Here is a 24535-nt window from a genome sequence, read left to right as displayed (position 1 = left end):
AATGCAAAGAAATAGAGGAAAACAATACAATGGGAAAGACTAGAGATCTCTTGAAGAAAATTAGAGATACCAAGGGAACATTTCATGCAAAGATGGGCTCAATAAAGGACAGAAACAGTATGGACCTAACAGAAGCAGAAGATATTAAGAAGAGATGGCAAGAATACACAGAAAAACAGAAAGATCTTCAGGATCCAGACAACCACAGTGGTGTGATCACTCACCTAGAGCCAGACATCCTGGAATGTGAAGTCAAGTGGGCATTAGAAAGCAAAGCTATGAACAAAGCTAACGGAGGTGACAGAATTCCAGCTGAGCTATTTCAAATCCTAAAAGATGATGCTGTGAAAGTGCTGCACTCAATATGCCAGCACATTTGGAAAACTCAGCAGTGGCCACAGGACTGGAAAAAGTCAGTTTTCATTTCAATCCCAAAGGCAATGCCAAAGAATGTTCAAACTACCAGACGATTGCACTCATCTCACACGCTAGTGAAGCAATGCTCAAAATTCTCCAGCCAGGCTTCAACGTACGTGAACCATGAACTTCCAGATGTTCCAGCTGGATTCAGAAAAGGCAGAGGAACCAGAGATCAAATTGCCAACGTCGATGGAGCATCGAAAAAGTAAGAGAGTTCCAGAAAAACATCTATTTCTATGTATGCTGAAGGCTTTGACTGTGTGGATCACAACAAACTGTGAAAAATTCTGAAAGAGATGGGAATACCAGACTACCTGACCTACCTCCTATATGCAGGTCAAGAAGTAACAGAACTGTACATGGAACAGAGTGGTTCCAAATTGGGAAAGGAGTACATCAAGGCTGCATATTGTCACTCTGCTTATTCAACTTATATGCAGGGTACTGTATGAGAAATGCCAGGCTGGATGAAGAACAAGCTGGAATCAAGATTGCAGAAGAAATATCAATAACCTCAGATATGCAGATGACACCACCCTTATGACAGAAAGTCAACAGGAACTAAAAAGCCTCTTGATGAACGTGAAAGAGAAGAGTGAAAAAGCTGGCTAAAAACTCAACATTCAGAAAACTAAGATCATGGCATCTGGTCCCATCACTTTATGGGAAATAGATGGAGAAACAGTGGAAACAGTGACAGACTTTTTTTTTTGGCTCCAAAATCACTGCAGATGGTGACTGAAGCCATGAAATTAAAAGATGCTTACTCCTTGGAAGAAAAGCTATGACCAACCTAGATAGCATATTAAAAAGTCAAGACAGTACTTTGTCAACAAAGGTCCGTCTAGTCAAAGCTATGGTTTCTCCAGTAGTCATATATGGATGGGAGAGTTGGACTATTAAGGAAGCTGAGTGCCAAAGAACTGATCTTTTGAACTGTGGTGTTGGAGAAGACTCTTGAGAGTCCCTTGGACTGCAAGGAGGTCCAACCAGTCCATCCTAAAGGAAATCAGTTCTGAATTTTCATTGGAAGGACTGATGCTAAAGCTGAAGCTCCAATACTTTGGCCACCTGATGCGAAGAGCTGACTCATTTGAAAAGATCCTGATGCTGGGAGAGCTTGAAGGTGGAAGAAGGGGACGACAGAGAATGAGATGTTTAGATGGCATCACCGATTCGATGGACCTGAGTTTGAGTAAGCTCCAGGAATTGGTGATGGACAGGGAAGCTTGGTGTATTGCAGTCCATGGGGTCACAAAGAGTCGGACAAGACTGAGTGACTGAACTGAACTGAACTGAGAAAGAAATAAAAAAGAAGTATATGATAAAGATAAAAATAGAAATAAAAACAGAAAACCAACAGAAAAAAAATCTTTTAAAGACAAAACCCGATTCTTAAAAGACTAACAAAATTGACAAACCTTTAGCTATACCAATGAAGAAAAAAGAGAAAACAAATAATCAATATCAAGAATGAAAAGAGTTATTACTACAGACTCTATATATATTAAAGTAAGAGAATATTATGATCCACTCTATACTAACAAATATAACCATTTAGATACAAGGGACAAAATTCCTTAAGAACATAAGTTACCAAAACTGGAATAAAAAGAGAAAATGTGACAGTCCCATAACAAAGTAACTATTAAAAGTGAAACTGAAAGGGAAATTTGCTCAGTTGTGTCCAACTCATTGCCACCCCATGGACTACAACAGTCCATGGAATTCTCCAGGCCAGAATACTGAAGTGGGTAGCCTTTCCCTTCTCCAGGATATCTTCCCAACCCAGGGACCGAACCCAGGTCTCCCGTATTGCAGGCGGATTCTTTACAAGCTGAGCCTCCACACACATAAAAAAATCTTAAGCTTCAGGTCAAGATGATTTCACTGATGAATTTTCTCAAATATTCAAGGAAGATATATCAATCTACCAGTCAATTAATTTTTCAGAAAATAGAAGGAATATACCCCTATCAGTTTTATGAGGCTAGCATAACCCTAATATCAAAACCTAGCCAATATTACTAGAGACGAAAAATGTCACCTGTCAAATCAGTAAACAGAAGATGATAAGGCCATCAAGCCATCAGCCACCGTCAACTGTGCACCCTGAGGCGATTCAGGATGGAGAAAAACAGGATACTGACCCTAGATACTAAGGTGCATAATCTATCAAAGGAATGATTTCAATGAGCCCAGACTCTTGCATCTTCCCATACATAGAAAAGTGCTAAATTCATTAACTTGAGAGGTCTAGTTTTCTTGAACATAATCTTTTAATGTTCTGACTACCTGATTTTTGTTGTGTCCACATCCCTCATGAACACAGATACGAAAATCCTTCAGATATTAGCAAACGAATCCAACTATACGTTAATGGGATGATATATCATGACTCAGTAAGGGTTCATCCAAGGAATACAAGTTCAACATTTCAAATGCAATCAATGTAATTCAACACTCAAACAGAATAAAAGAAAAGTCATATAATCACTTCAATAAGAACAAAAAGAGCAGTTAAAAAAATTTACACCCATTCATGATAAAAACTCAATAAACTGGGCTTACTAGAGAACTTCCTCAATCTGATAAACAGCATCTACAAAAGCCCTACAGACTATGTCATATTTAGGGGTGAAAGACTGGATACTTTCCTCCTAAGAATGGAAATAAGGCTGGATGCCCACTTTCTCATTTCAAGTAAAGACTTGAAATGAGAGATTCTCATCACTGCAGTAAGGTTCTAGGAAGAGACAGAGGAGGAGGAAGGAAAGACACAGGAAAACTATTTGCATATAACATAATTATAGAAATTCCAAGGCATCTGTAAAAAATACTAGAATTAACAAGATTGCAGGATACAAGTTTAATGTACAAAAATTAATTACATTTTTATCACTAGCAGCAAAAAACTGAACTTTAAACATATAGCATCCAAATCTAAAATATTCATGATTGAACTGGAAACATCCAAATCCTCTACACTGAAAACTAAATATTCCTGAGAAAAATTAACAATGTAATGAATAGAAAGATATCACACTTTCATGGCTTGAAATAATATTGTTAAGATGTTAATTCTCCCCAGATCGGGTTGTCTGGGATAAGACTGGCGGGAAGCACAAGTTACAACAGGAAATGAGGAAACTTTGGGTGTGAAAGAAATGTTCATACTGTCAACTAGTAATAACTTCACATGACAAAAATCCTCAAACTGTAAATTTTAAACATTCAATTAGCTGTACATAAACTATCTCCAACAATACTGTTAAAAAACAAAAAAGTAAATCCTACCCATTGATCAAAATAATCCCTTATGAAACACTTTCTGGTCTACAAAAATGAGTAGCATTTCTCAAGAAATTATATTTCAATGTATCTCATGGAGGCAACATGTAGTACCTCCCACACAATGTACACTCAGTATGTGTTTGTCCATTGAAATGTTTTCCAGTTCTAAGAGTTCTGAGAGTATGCAGACTGCATTCCTTCCTCTGCCCATATATACCTTTAACTAAAGCCTCCCTCATTCAGACTCAGCCTCAGAGAGAAAGGCAAGTGGTAAGAGTTCACTTCAAACAACAAAACCACTCTGTGTAACAATTCAGAATCTTAGTTTCCCAACCAGGGATCAAACCTGTGCCCCTTGAAGTGGAAGTGCAGGGTTTTAAACACTGAACCAACTAGGTTAGTCCCCAATCTTTTACTATTTTCTATGTAAAAAAGTTATACTTCTGCATCAAATTTATAAGTCTTACTCCTCTTCCTATAGGCCTTCCCACAGAAGCATTTTCTACTTTGAGTCACTTTAGTTCCCACTGCTTGCTCTAACATGTTGCTTTAATTATATAGTAATTTGTTGTCATTTGTAATAGTATTTATGAGAATTATATATATGTGTGTACGCATATATAGATATAGATTAAATGTGGTGGGTTCTCTGAAAATGAAGAGATCTGGTGAACCAAAACCAAACAAAGACACTACAAAAAAAGAAAATGACAAGCCAGTATCTCTGACGAATATAGATGCAAAAATACTCAACAAAATATTGGCAAGCCAAATTCAACAACATATAAAGACACAAAAAAAGCATGTGACAAAACTAAACATTCACTTATGATACAATGATAACTCTGATCAGAGTTAGTATACAAAGAATATATCAGCATAAAGGAGGCCATGCATGACAAACTAACAGCCAATACTCAATAGTGAAAAGCTGAAAACCTTTCCTTTAAAATCAGGAATAAGCTAAGAATTTGCACTTTTGCCATTTCTTATTTAACATAGTACCAGATGCCTTAACCACAGGAATCAGACAGGAAAAAATTGGAAGGTAATAAGTAAAGCTGTCACTATTTGCAGATAACATCATACTATATATAGAAACCCTAAAGTCTGTAGCCAAAAAAAAAAAAAAAACCTCTCAGAACTAGGAAATGAATTCAGTAAAGCTGTAAGATACAATATTTAGACATCTGTTGCTTTTCTAGACACCAATAATGAACTATCAGAAGGAAAAAGCAAGAAAATGCCATTTAAAATTGCATCAAAAACAGTAAAAACACCTAGGAATATACTTAAATAAGGAAATGAAATACATATACTGTGAAAATTATGAAATGCTGATGAAGGAAACGAAAGATATATACAAAGAAAGGGAAAGATATCCCATGTATATGGACTGGAAGAACTAATATTGTTAAAATAACCATACTACCCAAAAGCAATCTACAGCCCTCATGCAATTCTCATCAAAATACCCATGACATTTTTCACAGAAGTATAACTAATCCTAAAATTTATACAGAACCACAAAAGATCCTAACTTGCCGAAGCAATCTTGAGGGGGAAAAATAAAACAAAGCTGGGAAATCACACTCCCTGGCTTCAAACTATACTACAAAGCTACAGTCATGAGAATAGCATGGCACTGGCACAAAAACAGATACAAAGACCAATGGAACAGAACAGAGCCCAGAAATAAACCTATACACCTATGGCCAATTAATCTATGATAAAGGAGGCAAGGATATACTGTACAATAGAAGAATCTCTTCAGTACATGAAAAACTGGGAAAACTGGAAAGCTACATGTAAAACGAAATTAGAACATTTCTTACATCATTTACAAACTTAAACTCTATTACAAAATAAAACTCTAAATGGATTAAAAACTAAATGTAAGACCAAAAAACATAAATCTCCTAGAAAAGGCTATATGTAGAACATTCATTGACATAAATCATAGCATTATTATTTTGGGTCTGTTTCCTAAGGCAAAAACAAAAGCAAAAGTAAACAAACAGGACCTATCAACAAAACAAAAAGAAGACCTACTAAATATGAGAAACATCTGCAAATGATGTGACCAATAAGGAGTTAATACCCCAAATATATTAACAAGCTCAAACAACTCAACATCAAAAAAAACAACCCAATTAAAAGAATGTGCAAAAGATCTGAATTGACACTTTTCCAGAAAAGATAAACAGATGAACAACAGGCACATGAAACAATGCTTAACAAGTAACCAATCATCAGAGTAACACAAATCAAAATCACAATATCACTGCATACCTGTAAATATGGCTATCATCAAAAAGTCTACAAACAAATGCTGGCAAGGATGTGGAGGAAAAGGAACCCTAGTATACTGCTGGTGAGATTGTAAATTGCTGCTACTGCTGCTAAGTCACTTCAGTCGTGACTCTCTGTGACCCCATAGACAGCAGCCCACCAGGCTCCCCCGTCCCTGGGATTCTCCAGGCAAGAACACTGGAGTGGGTTGCCATTTCCTTCTCCAATGCATGAAAGTGAAAAGTGAAAGTGAAGTCGCTCAGTCGTATCTGACCCTCAGCAACCCCATGGACTGCAGCCTTCCAGGCTCCTCCATCCATGGGATTTTCCAGGCAAGAGTACTGGAGTGGGATGCCACTGCCTTCTCCGATTGTAAATTGGCACAGCACTATAGAAAATAATATGAAAGTTCCTCAAAAAATAAAAAAAGAACTACCATATGATCCAGCAATTCCACTCCCGGGTATATACCTGAAGAAAACGAAAACACTAATTTGAAAAGATACATGCACCCCAACGTTCATAGCAGCATTATTTACAACAGTCAAGATATGAAAGCAATGTAAGTGTCCCTCAACAGGTGACTGGATAAAGAAATGAGATATATATATATATAAATCTGTGTGTGTATGAAGGAATATTAGTCATAAAAAAGAATGAAATTCTGCCATTTGTAGCAATATGGATGCACTCAGAGGGTACTATGCTTAGTGAAATAAGTCAAAGACAAACATTCTATGTCATCACTTATATGCTGAATCTCAAAAACAAACAAAAATAAATTACAAAAGAGAAACAGACTCTTAGATATAGAGAACAAACTAGTGTTACCAGTGAGATGAATGAAGAAGGCAGGGGCAAGGTAAAGGGTATGGGATTAAGAGAAACTACCATGTATAAAATAAATAAGCAACAAAGGTATATTGTATAGCACAGGGCAATATAGCCATTATTTTATAACTTTAAATGGAGTATAATCTATAAAAATATTGAATCACTATGTTATATTCCTGAAACTAATATAATGTTGTATATCAACTGACTTAAAAATACTTTTAAATAGCATTAAAGAAAAAAATTAGTATTCAGATCCAAAAATAAATAAAGCCCATTATCTCATAATAAGATATGTATAGATGAAAAGAAATCTGATTGAGTGCTATGATCTTCAGCACAGCAAATACTGGAGGCAGTGCGGTGCAACTGTAAACAGCACAGACCCTTAAGGCAGACTGAGTTCGTAATTCTGGCCTTGGTACTTACTACTGTCCTTTGTACCCTTGGACAAATTAACATCTGTGTCTATCACTTTCATCATTTGGATTTGCTATAAAAATTAATAATTTAATATACATAAAATTCTTAAAAAACATCTACCACATAAACTCAATTATATTTTTATTATGCTGTTATCTTAATTCAGGTTGCTATAACAAAATACCATAAACTGGTGGCTTATCAAAACAGAAATTTATTTCTCACAGTTCTGGAGGCTGGAAGTCCAAGATCATGGTACCAGCATGCTGAGGTTCTTGTGAGAGCTCTTTTGCAGGTATCCTCATTGGTATTCTCACATGGCAGAAAAGAGCTAACCAGCTCTCTGGCCTATTCTTATTATGACGCTGATTCCATTTATGAGGGCTTCACAGTCCTGATCCAATTACCTAGCAAAGGCCTCAGCTCCAAATACCATCACACTGGGATTAGGGTTTCAACATATGAATTTAGGGGAACACATTTAGTCCATGGCAGCTGTTAAGACTTCTATCCTTTTCCTTTACAGTTGAGGATTCTGAAGCTCAAAAATTCTAACAATTTGCCAAAAGTCACAAAAGATGTAAATAGTAAGGCCAGAAGGAAAACACAGGAATCCTAGTCATGGAGCCCATTCATCTTCACCATGCTAAACTTTATTAATAATTCTTTTTAGGTATTCATGTCTACTTTATGATAAATAAAGAAAACATGGTAAGATGATGAAAGAAAACAGAAAAAGGAAAATGAAAGGCATTTATTGATACATATTCAAGGATTAAGAAAAGAAAAAAGTAATACCACAATGGACAAAAGAGAACAGAGGTTTATTCAAGTAAATGGAGGAACAGGAAGATAGTCCAGACAATTGTGTTAAGAATACTAGGCTGGAGATAACAATCAGGCTTTACTTTTCCTTTAAGACATGAAGATACTATTACGTGCATTTTTAAAAATTGCTTCTCTTACATTAAAAACTCTTCTTTCTTCAAAAATTTGTGACATACATTAATATTTCACATAGAACTGTGATGTTTACACATGGACAAAGAAATAACATTTCAGAAGTTTAATAAGCTTTCAGGGATGTCAACATATTTTACCATCTACATTTTAAAACTCTTTCAAGTTTCAACCTGTGGGTCATGTTTAGTTTTTGACAAAAAGTTCTAAATGTTTAACAATCATACTATTTGACCATCTTAGGTACTCCCTTAGATAAAACCCAGTAACTACTTTAATACAAGTACACTTAAATACAAATTGTGTCCTAATAAAAATACTACCTGCTCCCCAAAAACCCTCTAAATAAACAAGTACAGACACATCAGTTTATCAGGGCACAAAATTATGTTTTGTAAAAATATTACCTTTCAGAGTATTTGTGAGAGCTTGTACTCTGTATTAAACAACATCTGTCTCCCTGATTAGACATACTCTGCTCACAGCTGTTCTCTTTCTTTAGGCTCCTCTCCTACAGTAGCAACCAACACAAAGCTCAGGCAAAAATATACTATACTAACTGAAAGGCTCTGGTACTGGATATTTTATGGCACTATATTACAAAGGCAAATTGTTGGATCTTTTAAATGCTTTAAACTTAAAAGATAAAAATATAAACAGCAGAAAATATAGAAAATACATGTTCAAATACACATTCAAAAACATATACTTAGTATATAAAATGTAATTCTGTAATCAGAATACTATATTTTCATAGACTTCCATTATAAAACTGACAATATGGTCTTCAGAAAAAAAAAAAGAATGCTCTTAGAAATAAAGAAATATTGCTCTAAGAATTATGAAACAAGGTAACAGAATAAAAGCCAGGCTTCATATCCAAACAGAATGCCCAGTTGTCAACCCAACTACCAATTCAAATTTCCAAAAATATTCAAGTTCCAGGAAATTCAGAAGGAGAGAGCAAATGGTAGAGACCACAATTCTTCAGCCTCAAGATAAAATCATCCATGCTAACGCTCTGGGTTAAATGATGTGGACTCTTCTCCCCTTCCTTCAAATTCTGGCAGTAGCTGCTAAACACTGTGTTCTCCACATTTTCACACAATAAAAGTCCGTATTCTCTTCTAACTAAAAATAAACTTTAAAAAATAGAATATAAATTTTTAAAAAGATACCAAAAAAAAAACAAGTCGCATGTTTAAAAAAAACAAAAGCTTGACAGCAATAACCGAAGGTCATTTCCTCTCAAACCATTACCTACAGAGCTCATCATCTCAGCCTTAAAACTCTATTACCATAAAACTATACCATCAATATAAACCTTTTTAAATTCTGGTTTGTAAAAAACCAAAAAGGGTTCTGACCTGAGAGTTCACTTTTAATTTTGCAAAGCTTAGTAACTAGAGTACTTGAATTCCCTCTGCTGGCACCATAAATTTGCCTGACTAAATTCCACTGCTGCCGTACCTCATGGCTCATCCAATCCCAATTTAAGCCCAGCTTGAGGTCCTTACACTTTTGTGCACAAAATAATTATTACATAGTTGGAATCAGGAAAAGGCATTTTGAGGATAATCAGGAAAATTCAATATAATCAGACTGATTATCTGCAGTCAAAGTGAATGGTTTTGTTACCTAAAACCAGTCCTCAATGATGCAGAGAGGGAAGAGTAGCAAATGAAGAGCCCTGGATTCAACCTTCAGTTAGATAACTGTGCCCTAATTACAAAACAAATAAACAAACAAAAACCCTTTTACCTGATTGCTAAACTGCCCACCTCACTCAAGAGCTGTCAGGATCAAATAAGTCTCAAAATGTTTTGAAAAAAAAACAGAAAATGTCACCCAAGTAAAATATTACCTTCATTACAGTTATACTTACTGTAATATTGGAAATTACAGCATTATACAAATATGAATTTTTGAGATCTATATTTCCAAAATAATAACCCCATCATACTAAACTAGTGATAAAGAGCTTTTTACCCGTTCTACAGATCGTGCTCTCTTCTTTGGCCGAGTAGGCAGCGCATCTTCCTTCGGATTGGTGTCTATTGCCCAATAGGACCCCTAAAGGTAAAGAAACAAATATTAACAGTATATTACAGCAATTCTATAACATTAAACATGGACTTTCACAATCCTGTGCTTCAAAAGAAAACATTCTGCAGATACAATGGGAGAGTAGAGTGAGAGGAAACACTAATTTTCAACTGGGAAAAGTAAACATTTACATAAGAAAAGAAGTCCATTTATAACTAATTATTAAAGATTAAAAAAAATCACAATCTGAAGAAGCCAAGTCCAAGAAATATGTCACAGGCAAATAAAAACAGGAAAATGACCATCCAAAGACATTTAAAATGTACATATACTAAATCTTATTTGAACATATGTGATCATTACAACAGCACATGACATTCAAGGGAAAGAGAATGTTTCTTTTAATTTTTTCCCTTAATTTTATTTTTTAATTTGCTATTTTATGGTCTTTTCCTTCCCAGCTTCCTTGCTTTTCTCTGCAGTAATAACTTGCAATGCCTACACAATTTTTTAAAATATTTATTTATTTGGCTACGTCAGTATCTTTTCATTGCAGTGCACAAGCTCCACCGCAGCACAAGGGCTCTCTAGTTGCGGTGCACAGGCTTAGCTGCCCCATGGCATGTACGATCTTAGTTCCCGGCAAGGGATCCAACCTACGCCCCATGCACTGGAAGGAGGATTCTCAACCACTGGACCACCAGGGAAGTTGCCAGAATCTGATGTGTAGTTTCTGCAACCTGGGACCTCACGAAAACTAAACAAGTAAGTGAAACATTTTATAAAACAACTTTCTTGATCACATTTTATACAATAAGTGTACCCTGGGAAGCAATGGTCTATAGATATATCTTTTATTGTTTATTCTAATTTTAACTATTCATTCTCCCTTATTTTTTGATAAAAGTTCTCAGACCACTCTTTCAAAAATACATGTTGATGTCCTACTGTATTCCAGGCCCTCAAATTGTGACTTCCTCGAGAAGTATCTTGAAAAGCAAATATTATATAGTTTCCACATATACGAACGAGGAAATCCAAGCTCAAAAAAATAAAAGCCTGTTCAACCAAGAATTTGAGAGCCAGGACCAGAATCAAGTTTAATCTTGGCCTCTATCATTTAATTAGTCTTCCCAGGTTGCTTTTCCAGGCAATGTTTGACAATGACAATGCAATGACAACATTCCAATCCCAAAGAAAGGCAATGCCAAAGAATGTTCAAACTACCACACAATTGCACTAATCTCACACGCTAGTAAAGTAATGCTCAAAATTCTCCAAGCCAGGCTTCAGCAATACGTGAACCGTGAACTTCCAGATGTTCAAGCTGGATTTAGAAAAGGCAGAGGAACCAGAGATCAAATTGCCAACATCTGCTGGATCATCAAAAAAGGAAGAGTTCCAGGAAAACATCTATTTCTGCTTTATTGACTATGCCAAAGCCTTTGACTGTGTGGATCACAACGAACTGTGGAAAATTCTGAAGAGATGGGAATACCAGACCACCTGACCTGCCTCTTGAGAAACCTGTATGCAGGTCAGGAAGCAACAGTTAGAACTGGACATGGAACAACAGACTGGTTCCAAATAGGAAAAGGAGTATGTCAAGGCTGTATATTGTCACCCTGCTTATTTAACTTATATGCAGAGTACATCATGAGAAATGCTGGGCTGGAAGAAGCATAAGCTGGAATCAAGATTGCCGGGAGAAATATCAATAACTTCAGATATGCAGATGACACCACCCTTTTATGGCAGAAAGTGAAGAAGAACTAAAGAGCCTCTTGATGAAAGTGAAAGAGGAGAGTGAAAAAGTTGGCTTAAAGCTCAACATTCAGAAAACTAAGATCATAGCATCCGGTCCCATCACTTCATGGCAAATAGATGGGGAAACAGTGGAAACAGTGGCTGACTATTTTTCTGGGCTCCAAAATCACTGCAGATGGTGATTACAGCCATGAAATGAAAAGACGCTTACTCCTTGGAAGTAAAGTTATGACCAACCTAGACAGAATATTAAAGAGCAGAGACATTACTTTGCCAACAAAAGTCCGTCTAGTCAAGGCTATGGTTTTTCCAGTGGTCATGTATGGATGTGAGAGTTGGACTGTGAAGAAAGCTGAGCGCTGAAGAATTGATGCTTTTGAACTGTGGTGTTGGAGAAGACTCTTGAGAGTCCCTTGGACTGCAAGGAGATCCAACCAGTCCATCCTAAAGGAGATTGATCAGTCCTGGGTGTTCATTGGAAGGATTGATGTTGAAGCTGAAACTCCAATACTTTGGCCACCTGATGCGAAGAGCTGACTCATTTAAAAAGACCCTGATGCTGGCAAAGATTGAGGGTGGGAGGAGAAGGGTACGACAGAGGATGAGATGGCTGGATGGCATCACCGACTCAATGGACATAGGTTTGGGTGGACTCCAGGATTTGGTGATGGACAGGGAGGCCCGGTGTGTTGGGGTTCATGGGGTTGCCAAGAGTCAGATACTGAGCGACTGAACTGAAACTGGCATTTGACAATGAGGGGAAGTGCAGCTTTCATCTATCAATCGTGGTACCCCGCATGAATTATCTGAATATACCTCCTTAAATACACCATGTTCATTCATGCATCTGTGCCTGTCCTACACGCTTATCTCCTTGCCTATAACAGCTACCTTACCACTGACAAACTCATATTCCACCTCCAAATGTTAGCTCAGATGTTATCTAAAGGAATCCTTCTCTGACCCTTTTACAATACTCAAGAATTCATCTCTCTCTCTACAAGCTCTCTCTATACTATTTATGGGGCTTCCCAAGTGGCACCAGTGGTAAAGAACTACCTACCAATGCAGGAGACATAAGAGACTCAGGTTCAGTCCCTGGGTTGGGAAGATCCCCTGGAGGAGGGCATGGCAACCCACTCCAGTATTGCTGCCTGAAGAATCCCATGGACAGAGGAGCTTGGTAGGCTACAGTTCCCAGGGTCACAGAGTCATATACCACTGAAGTGACTTAGAGCACACACACACATGCACATACAGCACACCCTTTTTAGGCTACAAATTCCTTAAAGCATAGAAACTCATTTCTATATCAACAGTGCCAGGTACCACATCAGACACAGAGTAAGTACTCAATAAACATGTGTTAGAATGGGGGTAGAGGGAAGATAATGCACAAACCGTGCCAAGTACGGGGTATAACATCAGGCTTCCCCAGGTCCTAATCTAGGCAGTGTATCTCACTTCACACCCAGCCATACTGGGGCATTCTTCCACGTTATCTTTTCTAAGTGGTCACTGCATTTCAGCTAATAAGCCTACCAGACCTGACGTAAACTTGCCAAGAATCATGTAAAATGTAAATGCTACAGAAATTAAGCACTAACAATTAAAACAACAATTTCATAACTATGGTTCAGGCTAGCAGGTCTCAAAATAAGCAAAGCAAGAAAAAGTTCTACACCCAGCTGTTACTAAAGTTGAAAGTGAAGCAGGAAGAAAAATACTCAAATTCAATGGACAACAGTTTAAATCACTGTTCATGGAAATGATGAATTTCAGTATTTAGTTTGTTTTGCATGAGTGTGTATATTTGTATTAATCTGAGAAACCACTTACTGTCCAAACATTACAGTGATTTGTTATTAAACATTTTAATAAAACTACAAAAACTAATATGTACCTGTCCTTCCACACAAAATATGACTGGCTGTAATTTATCACAAATAGATCAACAAAAGAGAAAACAACTGTTCATAAGCCTAACCCTATCCACTACGTGTTTATTAGGTTGGTGCAAACGTAATGGTGGTTTTGCACTGATGAACTTTGCCATTTGATATTGGAATACATTCTTAAACAAATGTGGTTATGTTATACATCATTTTAATGTGCATTTTTCTATTTTTTTTAACCAATGATTTATTACTTGCTGTTTATTTTACATTTATTTTAGACTACAGAAATGATGCTAGACAAAAAGCAAATTCAAGTGATTTTATTCAAGTTCAAAATGGGTCATAAAGCAGCAGAGACAACTCGCAACATCAACAATGCAATTGGCCCAGGAATTGCTAACATATAGTGCAGTGGTGGTTCAAGAAGCCTTGCAAAGGAGACAAGAGCCTTGAGATGAGCAGCACAGTGGCTGGCCATTGGAGATGACAATGACTAACTGCAAGCCTAGTCAGCATATTAAAAAGCAGAGACATTACTTTGCCAACAAAGGCTGTCTAGTTAAGGCTATGGATTTTCCAGTAGTCATGTATGGATGTGAGTAGATTTTCCAGTAGTCATGTATCGATGTGAGAGTTGGACTGTGAAGAAGGCTGAGCACCCAAGAATTGATGCTTTTGAACTGTGGTGTTGGAGAAGACTCTTGAGAGTCCCTTGGACTGCAAGGAGATCCAACCAGTCCATTCTGAAGGAGATCAGCCCTGGGATTTCTTTGGAAGGAATGATGCTAAAGCTGAAACTCCAGTACTTTGGCCACCTCATGCGAAGAGTTGACTCACTGGAAAAGACTCTGATGCTGGGAGGGATTGGGGGCAGGAGGAGAAGGGGACGACAGAGGATGAGATGGCTGGATGGCATCACTGACTCGATGGACGTGAGTCTGAGTGAACTCCGTGAGTTGTGGTGGACAGGGAGGCCTGGCGTGCTGCGATTCATGGAGTAGCAAAGAGTCGGACACGACTGAGCGACTGAACTGATTAGCAATATATGAGTTGAACTGCTCCGTGTCTTTGACAACACTTGGTATTTAAGTCTTACCAATTACAACCATCTAGGGGTCGCACAGAGTCGGACAGGACTGAAGCGACTTAGCAGCAGCAGCAGCAGCAGGGGATGTGCAGTTGTACCTTAGTGATTTTTACGTGCATTTCCATCATGAATAATGTTGACAGGCATCTCTGCATGTGCTTACTGGCATCCAGGTATCATCCTTTGCAAAGCAGTCATTCATAAATTTGACCATATGGTTTATTTAGGTTATATAAGACTTTTGATTATTTTTAAGAATTGTTTATACTTTTTAAATAACAAGTCTTTTGTCTGAGGTAGATATACAGTTAACTTTCTGTGTAAGTGTGAGGTTAAGGATCAATATAAATTTTTCTTCCACCAAGACATAAACAGTTCTTGAAAAAGACTATGTCCTTTCCCCAGTGAATTACACTGGCATCTCTACCAAAATCAACTGGATATATATGTAAGTCTACCTCTGAACTCTATTCTGTTCCACTGATCTACACATCTACCCCTGTGCTAATACCCTTTTGTCTTGATTACTATAGCTATATAGAAAGTCTTGAAATCAAGCACTATAGTCCTACAATCTTTTTTTCCCCCCAAAAAATTGTTTTGCCAATTCTAGGTCTTTTGTATTTCCATACGACTAAGAGAATCAGTCTGTCAATTTCTTAAAAAGCAGCCTGCTAGGATTTTTATTGGGGTTGCATTAACTCTATAAACCAATTTGGGGAAGACGGACATCTACGAGTCCTCTATTCCACAAACATGCTATATCTTTCCATTTACTTTGGTCTTGCTTTATTTCTCTCAGCAGTGTTTTACAATTTTCAATAAATAGGCTGCATATATTTTGTTAAAATGTATCCCTAAAGTATTTCACTATTTTGGATGCTATTGTAAATGGAACTGCTTTTCTTTTAAACTTCATTTTCCAACCATTAATTGATAGCATTAAAAAATTAAAACTAAAAAAAACTGTACTGACTTGTATCTTATGACTTGCGAAACTCACTTATTAGTTCTACCAGCTATTCCACAGACTCTTTAGGATTTTCTACATATGCAATAAAGTCACTTGCAAACATAAGAAATATTCTTTTTCAACCTGGATGTCTTTTTTTTCTTTGCCTTCATTGGCTTGAACCTTTAACAGAACAATGGTAACAGTGAATATAAGCATTTTTGTTTATTTCTCAATCTCAGAGCAAAAGCATTCAGTGTCTCACTATGAAATATGACATAAAATGTAGGTTTTTTTATAGATGTCTTTAAATAAAGGAAATTCCTTTATATACCTAGCTTGCTGAATAAGTATCAAATTTTGTAAAAATTTTCTACGCTTGAGATATTATTTTTTTCAGTTTTCTTCTACTCACACGGTGAGTTAAATCAATTGGTTTTTTAATTTCAACCTGCAATGCATTCTTGGGACAAATCCTTCCTGCTCATGATCTATTTTCCCTTTTATATATCAATGAATTTAATTTGCTAATATTGTGTTAAAGATTACTGGGTCTAAGTTCACAAAGATACTGGTCTATAGATCTGTTACTTCTTTGCCATCATGGTGATGCTGACGAAATGAACTGTTTCTTCATTCATGTTTTTTTTGGTAAGAATTTGTGTAAGACTGGCATTGTTGCTTCTTGTTTCATTGCTTTTTGTTTATTTTCTATTTTATTTATTTACCTTTATTATTTCCTTCCTTCTACTTACTTTGGATTCAACTTGTTCTTATTTGTTAACTTCTTAAGAAAGATGCTTAAAGTAATGGATTTTGGACCCTTCTGATTTTTCAAATAAAAGTATTTAAATTTTTATATTTTCTGCTCTCATCACTCAGTTCAAATATTTTCTAATATTCTTATGATGTCTTTGACCCAGAGATATGTTAGAACTACATTAATTTCTAAATGTTTGGAATTTCCTAAGTATCTTTTTGTTTTTTCTTCCTAATCTAATTCCTCTAGTCAAAAAATATACATCTCAAAGACTTCATCATTTAGAAGGGATTAATGTCAATTTAACAGTTCACACAACATCGCTAATCATCAGGGAAATGCTGATGGGATACCACCTCATACCCAGAATGGCTATCATCAGAAAGACCACAGATAACAAATGTTGAAAGAATGTGAAAAAAAAGAGGACTCCTGTACACTGCTGGTGGGACTGTAAATTGGTGGAGTCACTGTGGAAAACAGTATGGAGGTTCCCCCCAAAAAACTAAAAATAGAACTACCATGTAATCCAGCAATTCCACTCCTGGGTATATGTGTAAAATAAATAAGCTACAAGGATATATTGTACAGCACAGGGAATATAGTCAATATTTTATAATAACTATAAATATGACTAAAAATTGTGAATCACTATTATTTATGTGATACACTTGAAACTTCTACAATACACTACATCAACTACACCATAATTTAAAAATTGTGGATTTGTTGATTTCTCTTTTTAGTTCTGATAATTTTTGATTTCTTGAAGCTCTGTTTTTGGCCACATACATTTATAATTCTCAGATGTTCCTGATCAATTGATCTTTTCTTCTGGTGTATCCAATATTTTGTTAAAGCCATTCAGTAAATTATTCATTTAGTTATTGTATTTTCATCTCTACAATTTTTCTTTGGTTCTTTTCTAGTTTCCATCTCTATTCAAATTCCCTCTCTCTTCATTAATTAATTATTAGAGTATGTTTTATTTTAATTCTTTCAACATATTTATAATGGCTGTTTTGAAATCTGTGTCTGCTAAATCCACACTTGTTTCACCTGATTCAGGAGCTGAGGCAACTTCAACTCTTATCAAAGTCACACTGACATCAGTCTCTTTAACTTCCTTCACTGACTGCTAGGCAAGCTCCCTATAAAATTTTTCCTAAGTAATACACCATGTTAAATTCCAACAAAAGTACTATAAGCATACCTCAGCAATATTGCAGGTTCAGTTGCAGACCACTACAATTTAAAACAAATATCACAATAAAGCAAATCATGAATTTTTTAGTTTCACAGTACATATAGAAGTTATGTTTACACTATACTGTAGTCTATTGTGTGCAACAGCATTATGTCTAAAAAAAACAATGTACAACCTTAACTTAAAAATATTTTACTGCTAAAAAATACTAACCATCAATACTGAGCCATCAGGTAGTTATAATCTTTTTGCTGGCAGAGGGAGGGTCTTGCCTCTATGCTGATGGCTGCTGACTATTCAACATAGTAGGTGCTAAAGTTGAGGTAGCTGTGTGGCAATAAGACAACCATGAAGTCTGCCACATCAACTGACTCTTCCTTTCATGAACTATTTCTCTGTAGCATGTAATGCTATTTGATAGGATTTTACCCACAGAATCTCTTTTAAAATCAGAATCAATCTTCTCAAATCCTGTTGCTGCTTTCTCTACCAAGTTTATGTAATATGCTAAATTCCTCTGCTGTTGTTTCAACAATCTTCACCTTCACCAGGAGTAGATTCCATCTCAAGGAGCCATTTTCTTTGCTCATCCCTAAGGAGCAATTCCTCAACACTGAAGTTTTGTCAAAAGTTTGCAGTAGTTCAGGCTCCACTTCTGATTCTAGTTCTCTATTTCCACTTCACATCTGCAGTTACCTCTCCACTGAAGTCTAGAACCCCTCCCAGCCATCCATGACAGTTGGAATTAACCTCTTTCAAAATTCTGTTACTGTTGATATTTTGACCTCTTCCAATGAATTTGTGAGTGTTTCTAACACCATACAGAATGCTGGATTCTTTCCAGAGCACTTTCAATTTCCTTTGCCCAGATCCATCAGAGGAATCACTATGGCAGCTAGATCCTTACGAAACACACTTCTTTCTCAACAGTGGGTTTAACATACTGAGTAAATCATGTTGTCAGACATATTGTGGTGGTCAAAATGATAAATGAGCACTGGCTTCAACTTAAAGTCACCAGCTACATTAGCCCCTAACAAGAGAGTCAGTCTGTCCTTTGAAGCTTTGCAGCCAGGCACTGACTTCTCCTCTTTAGCTATAGAAGTCCTACATGGCATCATCTTCCAGTAGAAGGCTGTTCTGTCAACACTGAAAATCTGTTGTTTAGTGTTGCCATCACAAAGAATTATCTCAGCTAGACTGTCTGGATAACTTGCTGCAGCTTCTACATCAGCATTTGCTGCTTCACCTTGCACTCTCATGTTATGGAGACAGCTTCATTCCTTAAACCTCATGAACAAATCTCTGCTAGCTTCAGACTTTTCTTCTGCAGCCTCCTTATAGCTCTCAGCCTTCATATAATTGAAGAGAGTTAGGGCCTTGCTCTGGATTAGGCTTTGGCTTAGGGGAATGTTGTAGCTAATTTGATCTTATATCCATACACTAAAACTTTTTCCATATCAATATTAACACTATTTTTGCTTTCTTATCATTTATTTGTGTGTTCAGTGGAGGAGGACTTTAATTTCCTTCAGGAACCTTTCCTCTGCACTCACAACTTGGTTAAATGTTTGGCACAAGAGCTTTCAGTCTATTTCAGTTTTTGACATGCTTTTTTCACTAAGCTTAATCATTTTTCTTTCAATGTGAAACTTTTTAAAAATTTTATTTATTTCTGGGCTGTGCTGGCTCAGGATTTTCTCTAGCTGCAGCAAGTGGGGACTACTCTCTAGCTGCTGTACATGGGCTTCTCACTGCAGCGGCTTCTCTTGTAGCTGACCACAGGCTCTAGGGCGCACAGGCTTCAGTGCTTGTAGCACGAGGGCTCAGTAGCTGCAGTTTCCAGGCTCCAGAGCACAGGCTCAAAAGTTGTGGTACAAAGGTCTTAGCTGCTCCATGGCATGTGGGATCTTCCTGGACCAGGGATTGAACCCATGTCTCCTGCACTGGCAGGAGGATTCTTTATCACTGAGCCACCAAGGAAGCCCATTTTTAGTTTTTGATTTAAAGTGACAGACATGCAACTCTTCCTTTCACGTGAACACCTGGGAGCCACTGCAGAGTTATCAGTTGGCCTAATTTAAATATTGGTGTCTCAGGGAATAGGGGTGCTCAAGGAGAAGAAGAGAAATGAAAATTGGAGGAAAGTCCAGTAAGTTTAACAGAATACAAACAACATTTATCAATTAAGTTTGTGGTCTTATGTGAATGTGGTTCCTAGTACCCCAAAACAATCACAATAGTAACATCAAAGATCACCAATCACAAATCACCATCACAAATAAAGTAATAAAAATAAGTTTGAAATACTGCAACAATTACCAAAATGTGACACAGAGACATGAAGTGAGCATATGCTGCTGGAAAAATGGTGCCAAATAAACCTGCTTGATACAGGGTTGACACAAACGTCAATTTCTTTAAAATGCAATATCTGTAAAGCACAATAAAATGAGGTATATTTATACAAAATTTAGAAGGTCATGTGAGAGAAATATCAATACCCTCAGATATGCAGATGACAACACTCTTATGACACAAAGTGAAGAAGAACTAAAGAGCCTCTTGACAAAAGTGAAAGAGGAGAGTGAAAAAGTTGGCTTAAAGCTCAACATTTAGAAAACTAAGATCACAGCATCTGGTCCCATCACTTCATGGCAAATAGATGGGGAAACAGTGGCAGACATTTTTTGGCGGGGGGGCCTCCAGAATCACTGCAGATCATGACCGCAGCCATGAAATAAAAAGACGCTTACTCCTTGGAAGAAATGTTATGACCAACCTAGAAAGCATATTAAAAAGTCAAGACATTACTTTGCCAACAAACGTCCGTCTAGTGAACGCTATGGTTTTTCCAGTAGTCATGTATGGATATGAGAGTTAAGACTATAAAGAAAGCTGAGTGCTGAAGAATTGATGCTTTTAAACTGTGGTGCTGGAGAAGACTCTTGGGAGTCCCCTGAACTGCAAGGAGATCCAACCAGTCCTTCCTAAAGGAAATCAGTCCTGAAGGACTGATGCTAAAGCTGATACTCCAATATTTTAGCCACCTGATGTGAAGAGCTGACTCATTTGCAAAGACCCTGATGCTGGGAAAGACTGAAGGCAGGAGGAGAAGGGGACGACAGAGAATGAGATGGTTGGATGGCATCACTGACTCAATGGACATGAGTTTGAGTAAACTCCGGGAGTTGGTGATGGGCAAGGAAGCCTGGCGTGCTGCAGTCCATGGGGTCGCAAAGAGTCGAACACGACTGAACAACTGAACTGAACTGAGTGACTCACATATAATAACTATTACATATACGTTACTAGTTCAGGTTAAATTCAACACTGTCTTGTGTCTTAGATTTATCAAGTTAATTACTGTTCTAAGTCTAAAAGAAAACTTCACGTTCAAATGAACTTATGACTGGCAATAACCCAGATGTTCTTCAAATGGTGATTGAATTGTGGCAAATCCATAAGACTGGCTATATGAAACAAAATGGAACTGCTGATACTCCAAACAACAAAGATCAATCTCGAATGCATTATGCTAAGTAAAAGAAGCTAGACTCAAAAGGCCTCCTACTGAATGAGTCCCACTTATTTGAATTTCTGGAAAAAGCAAAATTATAAGAACAGAAAATAGATCAGTGGTTGGTTTCCAGGGCTTGGGGTGGGGGACAAGGCAGTGCTGACTACCAAGGGGCAATTAAAAAATTAATCTGAGGGCAAAAAATTATTTTTTAAAAAAGTAGATATGGAAAGGAGACCACCACCAACAAAATGTTATATATACTGCTCCTAAGAAGAGAATAGAGAATACTGTTATGTGCAAATAAAACACAGTTCTTAACTAAACTGCTTTGACTAATCGTGTCTTGTTAGCGTTGTATGCCAGTACTTCTTTCTGTTTCTGCAGTGCTATCTCTCTGAATCAGACCCTCACCTCCTATCTATCCCAATCTTTCAAACCCTCTCTGAATGCCCCTCTTAACGCTTACTCTGGGCTTTCTAACCTTGGTTTGTCTAAGGGACTGTCTCACATTCATAACTACTCTTGTCTTAACATGCACCCTTGGTACCAACGCATTTTCTTCATTCCTGACTTCATGTTAGTACTTACATTAGCTCCCTTAATTACTCATTCTATCTCAGCTGTGTTCTGATGGGTCCCTCAGCTAAACCTGATCAAGTCCTCTTCTCAGTCTTCAACTGGTGTTCTTACCTATCATGAGTTAAAGCTACTACGAAAGTTGCTAATTTCTTCTCTCCTTGAGGTGCTTTAAAAGTGGCAAACTCTAAAGCCTCCCTTGGGAACCCTGGGGTTTTTTTTTTTCACCCCAATAAACGTAACGTCCTTATTTTTGTCCAAGAAAACTTTTGCCTATCTTTAAATTCCACTTCGTGTTTGGTTTTAGTCAAAGACACAGATAAGAGGTCAACTTCTTCCTCACAAAAATCATGCATCTATTTTAAGGCTAGTATTAAAATTACACTATCTTCCTTCTTCAAGGTACATATCTATAATTCTCGCAACACTGTTTATCACTCAATGCTGTATCTTATGTTTTCTCAAACCTTTCCAGTTTTTCTACAACGCTTTACAAATGAAATGACCCAAACAGAATTCCAATAAATAAGAGACAATTTACAAATAAATACAATACAGTACTAACATGGACCAAAAAAAGAATACACTTTGAACAAAAGCAATCTGTCAACTATGTTATGGTCTCCTATACTACGACAGAGGATAGGAGTAGAAAATAATCACTATCTCAGAGCTTTTAAAAATTAACCCTCTAGTAGTAAGTTTGCTGTTTCTTTACAAATCAGGAGATCCCCAATCTCCACAGCCGTTGAGCATTTTACAACCTCCCCAATCCAGGTAAGAAAAACCAACCAAAAAACAAAGAACTCTTCTTACAATGAATTCATTGCAGTTATCTCTCCCACGCCAGGCAGGTGGCCTTCATGGGGTCTTAATTATCATCTAATTTCTCCAGAGCCCACTCCTGCTATTAATTATACAATTGCTGAAACTACCTTTTATAATCTTTTATCTCCTTTAAAGTCAAAGTATCATTTTCCTGACTTAGAGAAGAATAAACAAGGTTGAGAAAAGATTAAGCTGGAAAGCAAAAAAAGAGAACTCTATTTTTTTAAAACAAAATTTAGCTGATAGAATTTGTCTTTTCATAATATGAGCAAAAATACTTATTTCTAAAATAAAGAGGCATGTGTGAACTGCAGAATGAGAAGACTTTTGGCAAAAATTAGATTAAAAAACAGACAAAAATACAAAGCTAATGGTAAGCGAGGAGATAAAAGACAGGAATAAAAAAAAAAAAAAAGGAGACAGACAGATTACAGGATGCAGAAACAGGGCTGTCATCAGGGGAAAGGAAACAAATCTGTCCCAAAAAAGGCAGCAGAGTTATGAGTGCAAAATACAATTTCATTTTGATTTTCTTTTTAAAGAGAGCAATAAAGTAGCTGTTTGCATTTAGTTTCAGGGAACTAAGAAAAATGGATTTCAGACCATTAGGGTATATTGGGAGAGTATCAAATATTAAGGGCTTTTATGACAAAAATTACTAGAAAATAAGGATTGAGTCAGTAATAAGTAGTCATATAAAAGCACCTGTAATTCAACAAGAACTTCTCAAGTTTAAGTTGGTCACTACACCTCTCTGGTGGATACACTGAACAGAGTTATATACCACAGAATTATGGGAAAAAAGCTGTATGAGCTACTTCTAACTCAACCTCTTTGGACCCATCTGGATCATGGCAGAAGCCTGCAAATCCTAAGGGGTTAAAATACACCCATTACCCAAGACCAAAAACTACTCCCACCCCACCTTGGCTCAATGGTTTTCTCCCACTGTGGTGAGGGTGGTTTTGGAAAAGCTCCTCAAATGCCAGGAAACACTGTAATACAAAAAGAAAAAAAAAACAATTCATAAGTACCAAAACTTAACTAACATTTTGGCTTCCCTTTCAAGGAAGACTGACTGGTAGAATGGAAAAGGCACCAGTAGTAGGAACCAAGAAACCAATTGTAGTCTCCTTGTTGGGCATTCATTCTAAGATGTTTGCTGTACTCCAGGGATTTGGTGGGGTGGGCACCAAACACTGCTAAGGGTTACTGAACTAAGTGAATATGTGCCAGAAGCTGCTGACGGCCATCTCTGCCACAAATCTGGCTAAAAATGAAGCCATGAGAGAAGCTAGTAGAACTAACAGATATAAAGAGACATCCCCAGTGATACAACTGAAGAATCTGGCTCCCATTTCAGTCCCTCCTGCAGATATATTCTCCCTTAAGTTAGTCTGTAATAGGTTCCTGTGACTTGCAAGTAAGTCTAGCCAATACACCTGGGTTCTAATTCCACACTGAACTTGAGTGAGTCATTCCTCATTTATGGACCTTAGTTCCTCATCTATAAAATGGGCTAAATTTAACGTTTTCCAAACTGTTTTAAGCAACAGAACTTATTTAAAAAAAAAATCTTATTTTGATATTAAAAACCAAAATGATTTTATTCATATAAATCTACTTTATGAGATTTACATTTACTTCTGACCGAAATCAATTAAGAAC

At 36.9% G+C, this 24535-nt stretch overlaps 1 protein-coding gene across 3 annotated transcripts in view; it reads right to left on the bottom strand.

The window, feature by feature from the left end:
- FOXJ3 (forkhead box J3) overlaps positions 1-24535 on the bottom strand; it is a 125178-nt gene that overhangs the window by 37951 nt on the left and 62692 nt on the right. For all 3 annotated transcript variants that reach the window (XM_010862668.1, XM_010862667.1, XM_010862669.1), the window contains exon 5: positions 10213-10296. In XM_010862668.1, coding sequence (XP_010860970.1) covers positions 10213-10296 — 84 coding nt within the window. The remainder of the gene's footprint in view (positions 1-10212; positions 10297-24535) is intronic.

Source organism: Bison bison, unplaced genomic scaffold (assembly GCF_000754665.1).
Source record: "Bison bison bison isolate TAMUID 2011002044 unplaced genomic scaffold, Bison_UMD1.0 scf7180017864484, whole genome shotgun sequence".
In the NCBI taxonomy this organism is placed as follows: Eukaryota; Metazoa; Chordata; class Mammalia; order Artiodactyla; family Bovidae; genus Bison; species Bison bison.
Note: the sequence above shows the minus strand (reverse complement) of the source record. Positions and strands in the feature narration are given on the sequence as shown.